At 36.3% G+C, this 9,822-nt stretch overlaps 1 protein-coding gene across 1 annotated transcript; it reads left to right on the top strand.

Annotated features, from left to right (window-relative positions):
* The first annotated feature begins 8,510 nt into the window (after nt 1-8,510).
* Nucleotides 8,511-8,993, top strand: LOC145674066 (uncharacterized). Its single transcript, XM_081743888.1, has one exon. It carries the CDS (start codon nt 8,511-8,513, stop codon nt 8,991-8,993), a length of 483 nt encoding a protein of 160 aa, XP_081600014.1.
* Nucleotides 8,994-9,822: the final 829 nt, after the last annotated feature.

The raw sequence follows: 9,822 nt of genomic DNA, 5'->3' as shown, positions 1-9,822 counted from the left end.
TTTTAATGTTTTATATTCTCTTTCTTGACTGTAAACTTTCTTTCTCTGTTTAACTCAGAGTAATGGACTCAAGAAGATTTTTATAATAAAATAATTGAAATAAAGTATCTACATACGTATACACAGTATGCCGGGAAAAAATAATGGAAGCTTTTAAAAACAATGAAGCAAAACGAATTAGGGATTTTACCAACTATAGTTCTTTTTATTCAAAATATATCCCTTCCACATCAATACAGCGCTAGGAACGTTCAACCAATGCTAACATAGAGTTCTTAATCTCCTTTTTTGAAATCGCCGCAATAATTCTCGTCACGGCAGGTTGAACGTGTGTAACATTGTCTTAAAATGTTCCTTTCATGGCCAATTTTAATATTGGGAATAGGATATAATCACACAGCGATAAATCAGTGAATACGAAGAATGTGGAAGCACACAGGTTTGTTTTCTAGCCAGAAAGTCACGAACCGTGACGGTTCTGTGACAGGGTGTTTGTTTAAAAAGAATTAAACAAAACGAATTAGGAATTTTACCAACTATAGTTATTTTTATGCAAAACTATATATCCCTTCCACATCAATACACCGCTGGGCACGTTCAACCAATGCTAGCATAGAGTTCTTAATGTCTTTTTTTTTTTTTGAATTGCCGCAATAATTCTCGTCAACTCTTGGAAATTTACGAGTACCGTATATATTTGGCACATTCTTAAAAAAAAATTCATATCTTCTGGAATTTTTAAAGTAGAAAAAAAGGACTGTTTAATATAAACACGTCTCCATATTAGAAATTTTAGTTTGGAGTTTATGATTCATTCCCGTTCTGCCTAAAGGCCCTCCTGCGCTTTGTAAAAAAAAATTTCAAATGATCTTATCTTTAGGCAGAACGGGAATTCCAGTTCTGCCTAATCTTTGGAGACAGGGAATTTTATGCTGGAACAATTTTTTAAGGGAAATGTAGCACCGAAATGTTGCGCCAATACCGGACACCTAAGTTTTTTTTTTCTATTTGCTTAAAAACCAATCAACAAATCGATACAAGAAAACACACTGACAATAATCACAGCATAACATTTTCATTATAAGATTTCAACATTAAATTTTTCGATTTTCTAAAATGCTCAAAATTGCGTTGGTCAAAAAACTGTTCCCAGTACCGAACAGATTATTATAAATATCAAAGCGAGGAGTGGTTGTGAATATGCAAGCAAATGATATGATGTAGTTATGAAGTACAATTTATTTGCTATGTTAATAGTATTACATAATCCAGTTCTTATAATATTAGCTGGCAAGATGCGGTATACCCTCTATTAGTACTTTCGGTTTAAAAGTATGAAAATTGAGTAGAAAATTTATAACCACTTTCCGTAGTCTGCCCTCCGTTTTCCTGCCAATGAGTATTTTCAGGAGACCTGGACTTACCTGGTTAAGACATTGAAGGACATCTGCAAAAAGGGATTACAGAATTTTTCCCAAATTGCCCGCCGATCTCAATAATGAGATTAGCATTAGGCAGCGAGAGGTTCGGATGTCTCATCTCAAAAACCTCACGGATGATCAGACAGTCACTCAGACCACAACAATTATACATGCAACAAACACACATTGAATAAAATACCACTATGCTTATATATTAAAACACTATTAAAAATAAGTAATATAGAAAAGAAAAGCAGTTACAACACTGAATATATAATTAGTTTCACTAATAAATCACACTTCGCTTTTTCACTACACTATAGCCCTTCTTTCACTTGTATATATACAGTATATATATGGAAGATTATAATTAGGATTTCACTAAAAAATACTTTTCTCACACCGTTAATGCACATGGGAAATTAGCACTGTGGGGGGCGACACCGGGATAGTAAAACGAAGTGACTTGTGGCTGCTGCACAAATCAACAAAAATTGACGTTAACTTCTTGCAAAAACAATGTAGACAATTGCCAAAATGGAATGAAAATGTTGGAGGGCGCGTTTATAACTGATACGCACTGGGTTTGCGAGCCCGGGACTTAACTGATCTGGGCTAGCCGTAAGATACGTCACCTCACCGGCTAATTAGCTTGTGCCCCTTAACATAATGTTATGCTCGATGCCACGGACGTGGTGTCTTCTTGGCGATACGGAGTAACACGCCTCGAACTCAGAGGTTCGAGATACGAACTGCACTGACCGACTGGTCAATGTTGGCAGTTCATTCCAAACTGCACTCAGGTTAAATCACCTGCATGTATATGCAAATAGAATATAAAAAAGAATTGACGTTAATTTTTAGTCCATTGGCCACGACGAACAAGACATTGCGATGCATTGGGTGTGGGAACATGTAGATAACGAAGTGGCAAAGCGATGTGGTTGTAGCCGTTCTGGCGTTCGAACATCTGGTCAGGTAGTATTTCCATAAATGATTGAAGAATACACTTGATTCAGTTCCAAATAACTAAAGAACATAGTTTTTGCATATTAATATGTAAGGAAGAAACGCTGAGAACCTTTGTCGCCCACTAAAACATTCTCACCACAAAGCAACGTTATATATATATATATATATATATATATATATATATATATATATATATATATATATATATGAATGAATGAACGATAAAAGACTCCTTTGTCCTGCTGCGTGGGAAGAAAAACAACTCCCATCGAAGAAAGAAATTATTTGCGTCCCAGAATAAAGTATAAATCGAAAAATAATTACTGTTTTTACGAAATATACAGAGCGTCCACAAAAAATACTTCTATAACCTGGTGACGTTTATAAATTCAAAAAGCAAAATAAAAAAGTACTACACCGCAACAATGTTTTTCTCCCTACAAAATTGTACACAAAAGTGACTAGTGTTACAACCGTTGGTACAGTTCGCGGCATAGAAATCGTTACACAAATTCTAAGTCCAAATTAATAACAAACTCTTGCCCCGTTTTCTTATGGATCAAGAAATACATGTCTCAATCGATTAGGTGCTTCTAATATTTAATCCAACTCCTCCCCATCCTACACCTCTCCTTGTCTAAAGCAGTGTGTGTGACGTAGTGCGCAATTTCCATTCAGCTGAAAAAGAAACAGGAATCAAGTTTACAACGTTATAGCTTTAAAACAGTCTTTTCCATTCGTTTCTTCTGAAATATATTTTAAGAGCCTAAATTTAAAAAGTCACACAATGTTCCCAGAGTTTCATAAAGACCTTTACTTTCATTCTTTCCTTTCTTTAAAGACTGCAAGCTAGTAAGATGATCCCTAAGAAATCTATGGAAATTGCCAATAACGTCAGTAGGTTTTGTGCTTTCTAAAGTCTGTAATGCACGCACAGAGCTCTAAAATATGTACTGACAGAAATGAGTGTTATTCGATAATTCATTTCATTTCTTTTCAGTAATTGCATGCAAATGTTCCAGGGGCGTCATTTGAGCAGAACAGGAGGGGGTAATTTCCCCTCCCTTGAGCTTCATAAAAACGTATTGTTTGATTAAATGTATAGTAATACACTAATAAAAAAGTGAAACTCTTATGTCGGCCGAGAATCTCCCCCACCCGAAGAAAATCTAAAAGACACTGCTTTTAGCAAAAAAAAAAAAAAAACACTATAGAGTTACGATAGCACATTGCTAGAGAGCTTATATTTGGTTTCAAGGGTCTAAGATTTTTTCTCAAGCCATATGAGTTCCTGGGCGACAGTGAGAGAGAGAGGGATTCAAGTATGGGGACAGAAAGGGATGATTTATATACATAGATTTAAAATTGGGGAAAGATGATCGGACAGCAGTCGTATTATGACGAAAATTGTGATTTTGTGAATCAGAAGAAGGGAAGGTTTCGAACTGCGAGGATCACATTAGGCATTTGTCGAACTAAGGTGGAGAACTCTTTTTAGAGCATCAGATGATTACGAAGGCAGAGGAAGATCTTCAGAACTGAGGAATTAAGAATTTAAAAAATCTGAAGCTACCGAGACAGATTTCGAACCACGAACGTTGCAGTTATCGAACCATGACTTTATCCGTTCTGCTACGGAGAACTCTATGTACACATTCATATACGTTTCCTTTAACTGTGTTGAAAGCTAACTCAATGGGATATTCCAAAAAGGTGACTCGGTGGATGCGCCGTTCAGATAGGACGTAAACCTCTTGTAACTTAGTTACAATGTATCGTGGCGGACATAAATCATTGATCAGGTAATGGCGACTGCTTTGAAACAAATGCAGAGTATGAGAATTAAATCAGTCATATCTATGGTTTCGTGTGGAGAAGAAACAAACTTGTGAACCAAACGTTTAAGAAAAACTCAAGTTAGTAATATAAACTTTGCTGAAGATTATTCAATTATATCATCATAAAAGAAATACGAAAGACGATCTGAAACGAAGAAATCCAACTTTGCAAGCGGAGGCAAAGAAACCTAAAGTAACGAGACTAAAGACGAATTACCGCGTAGTTCTCGTGGTTCAGTGGTGAAGGCGCTGGAGCAGTAATCTGGAGGTTCGTGGTTAGAATCTGCGTTGGGCATTTTCTAATTTTAGGATTTTTGATGATGATTGATCGACAATGACACACGTTTTATTATATTCAGACATTTGAATACTCGGATGTTTGAATACTTGTACTATCAAATCTTCATGAATAATAATAGTAATAAAGTAAACTAATAATAATTATTATTATCTCGTAGAAGATTAAAAGCTAGGAGCTAATTATCGGTCACTTCATACCATTACAAACAGAAATGTTATATTTGGCAAGAATATTTTCGTTTTGTTTAATGTTGCCCACGAAAAGAGAGATTTGGCATCTCGTTTCTAAAACAAACAAAAAATGAGAATTAACATTTTACATTCGAAACGGAACAAGGCTAACTCAAATTATCGTACTGCTTTGGAGATGAGAATCGAGACGAGACGAAAAGTATCGTAAACATTTCTCGTCTTGTCTCGATTCTCGAAATAGTGTATGTCCATTATTTAAGTAACAATTGCTCTGTACACTGAATCTTATAGGTTTTTTGTTACTTTGTATTTCAGCGCTCATTGAATTATGGACTATGTAGGGATTTTTGTAGCGAAGCTTTTATAATTACCTAAACATCCTAAACATTAGTTTATTCTATTCCTTACTGTTGAGCGATATTCAGTTATTTTCCTTAAAGCATACAATAAAATACTTTCTACATGAAACTTTAGTGGAAACCTTTCGTTTAAAATATGGGTAGTTGCAGAGATGAAAGACATTCTGAAACGAAGAAATACAACTTTGCCAGCGGAGGCAAAGAAACCTAAAGTAACGAGACTAAAGACGAATTACCGCGTAGTTCTCGTGGTTCAGTGGTGAAGGTACGGAACCCCTTCTCCGAAATCCCCACGTTTAAGTAAGTTTTCCCAAATTTTAGGGCAACTTTAAAACTTTTAATACTATTGTTTATTATTATTATTATTATTATTATTATTATTATTATTATTATTATTATTATTATTATTATTATTATTATTATTATTATTACGGAAGCTTTGTTAACATAATGGATAACCCTGTTCCACCCTGCTCCCCCCTAGTGGGCATTGTGCTGAACAAACACATTGTGTTTCCTCCCACTTTCTTTATTCCAATATTTCCTTCATTCTCATGATCGACGTCTTCTGTAGCTTAGCCGGCATAACCATTACTTAAAAACAAATTTTCTTACTGCTCTTGTGAGATCTGTATCCCTACTTTCTACGTGAAATTTGCCTCGAAACTTTCCGTTTAAACGTTTAGGTAGTTGTAGGGACGTATGTAGAGGGTATGTCCTGATGGTCCAGACACTTCTCTCCAATCCAGGCTATTTTGTAACTTCTGCCTAACGCTACGGGCGATTTTACAGATTTTAATACAATGTGTCTTCGTACAGAATTTGTCTTTCTATATTATTATTATTATTATTATTATTATTATTATTATTATTATTATTATTATTATTATTATTATTATTATTATTATTATTACTGTGTATTTGAAATCTCAATATTACGTCCCATTCCAATGCAAATAAGCATACTGAAGTTAAGAAAAATAAAAAGATTTTTTTTGAATGCTCTATAAGGATGAATTGCCTTCTAAGAGATACTTTGAAAAGACAAGAGGGGGAAAAGGTGTCAACTACTGGACAATATGAAAATCGAACCTTCGGATGCCTTAACAGGAACTAAGTAGGATTTGTCTTCATCACGATACATAGTAACACCCCTTCTTTGGTAAAAGATATTGGATTGTGTATGCGTTATATTGATATTTTAACAAAATATACAAACAAATATATGAAAAGGAATAGTTCCTGTTTACCAATTTTTGTTCAACGAATATATGGAACGTGTTGAAAATGGAGAACGAAAATATTGTTATTATTTAAATTAAGAGTGTAAAAGCTTAATAACATTTCCACAATGTCGTTTCAGACAAATTTATGACTCATACTAAGCCTGAAGGATGACCCGTTTGTATTCAAGAATGGTTTGCGAAATACGTGAAGTTTTCAGACAATAGGAATCAAGATTGTAGACTGTGACGTCATGTTGTTAGTTTTTCCCATGTGGAGGAAGTCTTTTCAACTCTTACTTGTAAGAACGAGAGAAATTGACTATTTTTCATGTTATTATACATCAGAAATATCTACATTCTAAATTATATTTTTCTTAATATCCTCGGAGGGACTCGAACCGCGGACCCATAACTCGCGAAATGAATGCTCAAGCCACTACCCTAAGACCCCTCTTCTAAGTAAGAGTCAAGAAACACTCTTCTTTGTAGCAAATTGAAAACGTTTACGATTCCAATATTTTATTAACGATGAAACACTGATTTCGCTCATGATAAAATACTATAGTCCAGAAAATTTTAGTTTAAATTTAAAAAGGACCGAAAGTTTCTCCGTAACTTATCTGTATTATATTCGGTTATTCTCATTTTATAGGTATTTCCAGTAACCTAGGACGACAGGGACACGAACACAGATACATCGAGGACGTAATATTTCAAAGGCTCTCCCACCAGGAATCGAAACTGAGACCCCGCCTACTGAACTATCTGATGGGTGGGGTGCCTGGTTCGTTCCCAAGGCAAGTAAGCTTGAGACGGACAACATAGTGTTCGTGGTTTTCTCGGGACATTCCCACTTTCTCATTCCACCATTTTGTCCATCATAATTCACTTGCTTCAATCATAGTCTTCCTCAACCTAACAGACATAATCGTTGGATATTAAACGTAAATATTTCATTTTCTAGCTGTTAACCCAAACCAATCCAAATCGAAAAACAATTGTATTTTCTATTGCTCATTAGTGTTTTTTCACAAAAAATACGTAGAAAAAATGGGGAATTGTAATTTCATTCAAAAGTGAAACAGCAGACTCATAATACCTTACCTTAAAATGAAACGAAACAAATACATATCGTTTGATACTTTTCTAAAATTATTCTGAAAATTGCCAGAGTTGGTCAGTGAGTCGGTGGTTCAGTGGGTCAAGTGGGTCAAGTTTTCTTAGTTTCAGTGGGTCGTGGGTCAACAGGATGTGACTCACTTAGACCCACCACCCACCGTGACCTTCTGTGTCCCACCACCCAGGATGATCCACTGCGACCCACCACTCAGCATGATCCACTGCGACCCACAACGCACCGACCCACTCTGCTCATTGCATTGTAGACAGCATCTTCTGAACAGCATGTTTCTATTAACACTAGACTCTAGGCGTAGGAACTAAAAACACGTTTCTTATTGGCTACAGTTTGCGCAAGGAGAGGGGGGCTAGAGGGCCTGGCCTCCTAAACTTTTCGTGGTATCTCCAGACCTCAACACAGAAAGCACAATTTAGCTATGTGTAAGAGAATTTTTAATCACTCCCCCCCCTAACATATTCATGAACCCTCTAAACCTCTGTGGCTGGTTTCGGGCCTGGTCCAGACCTGGTGTATGTATTGTGTTGTAATAGAGGAAAATTGTCACTTTGTTGGGGTTGAAGAAGAAAATTGAAGAAGCAGTTGAGGTTAAATGTATATCGTAGCAGTCAAGGTGAAGCAAAACGAGCCATGCGGGGCTTCTAATCCGTTCCTACTACTACTATTTCTTCTTATTATTATTCTTCTTCTTGTACAGTGGAATCGTATAGCAAAACTGCACACGTAACGTAAGTAAATAACTTTTTTGAGTATTATTGTTTTTATAAAAATAGAAAAAATCCTTGAAACTGGTTTGAACTCACGCCAAAAGCAATTATAATTACTAGTGCACTGCGCTAGTACGCATGGCCAAGAAGACCGCCAGTAACATATATTCGATTTCTCCTGTATTTATACAGTTTGTTTCAAAAGTCCGGGAACATTTTAAAAAATTATTGTAGCCAAACTAGTAGCTTTGTAAACTAACGAAGTAAATAATTTGAAACATTGAAGTTGTAATTTTTTGTTCATTGCAGGTGTAATGTGTAGTTCCGTGTATCACCACTAGGTGGTATCAAATCTAGATGACGCTTTCTGGAGGTGAGGAAGCTTGCTGCATCCTACAATTTGACAAAACAAAGAATGCAACAGATGTCCAACGAAAATTTAAGTTGAAGTACGGTAAAGCAGCACCAACAAGAAAGGCAATCTACAGTTGGCATGAGAAGTTCATTGAAACAGGGTATCTGTGTGTCAAGAAGAGAAGTGGTAAGCCAAGTGTGAGTGCAAATGACGTTGAACGAGTGAGAGAAGCTTTCACAAGGAGCCCAAGAATATCGTTACGCAACGCTTCACTTGAGTTGCAAATGTCAACAACGTCTGTGTTGCGTGCTTTGCGTAAAAAATTAAACATGAAACCATACAGATTACAGTTAGTGCAAAAGTTATATCCAAAAGACAAAGACGAGCGATTCCAGTATTGTTGTGCAATGCAGGACAAAGAGGATGCTTTTGTGAATTCAATCATTTTTTCAGACGAGGCAACATTTCATACAATGGAAAAGTGAACAGGCACAATTGTAGAATTTGGGGAACACAAAACCCTCATGCAATTTTGGAACACGAGCGAGATTCTCCAAAAGTAAATGTTTTCTGTGCCATGCCCCACAAGAAACTATATGGGCCTTTCTTCTTTGAAGAACAGACTATTAATGGAGAGTCCTTCACATGTTGCAGGACTGGTTATTACCATTGTTGCAAACTGAATCAGAGAACTTTGTCCCTCCGTTGGATGGTGCCCCCCCCCCTATTTTCACCGTAATGTTAGGTCATATCTGAACTCAGAGCTACCAAATCGTTGAATTGGTCGTGGTGGATCAAAAAACCAATGTGAGCTCAAATCGCCTCCTAGGTCTCCAGATATCACCCCTTGCGATTTCTTTTTGTGGGGTACGTGAAGGACCTTGTATACGTCCCTACTTTGACAGGTGATGTTAGGGAATTGAAAAGGAAACTTGAGCAAGAAACAGCAACGGTCTCGGAAGACATGTTGGGTAGTGTGTGGCAAGAGTTGGATTATCGCGTAGACATTTGTAGGGTTACACGTGGTTCCCAGATAGAGTGTCTGTGAATTAGGCATTGTTCAAAACAAACTTTACAGTTTACCCTTTACAATTATGCAATTCGTTATTTTCCAATGTTACTAGTTTGCCTACAATAAAACATTAAAAGTGATCCCGGACTTTTGAAACATACTGTACGTGGCGAGAAACTGATAACTGCAACTAACCACCTCCTATGAGTAGGGTTGAGCGTGATTTAAAAATATGCTTCTGAACACTGGTGAATTTGTCTACGTTTTACTTTCAAGGCCTCCATTTCTATTTTTCATTTGTT

This window comes from Thermobia domestica, chromosome 17 (assembly GCF_964235325.1).
Source record: "Thermobia domestica chromosome 17, izTheDome1.hap1.1, whole genome shotgun sequence".
In the NCBI taxonomy this organism is placed as follows: Eukaryota; Metazoa; Arthropoda; class Insecta; order Zygentoma; family Lepismatidae; genus Thermobia; species Thermobia domestica.
The sequence above is the reverse complement of the archived record's forward strand: the minus strand, read 5'-3'. Positions and strand labels throughout refer to the sequence as shown.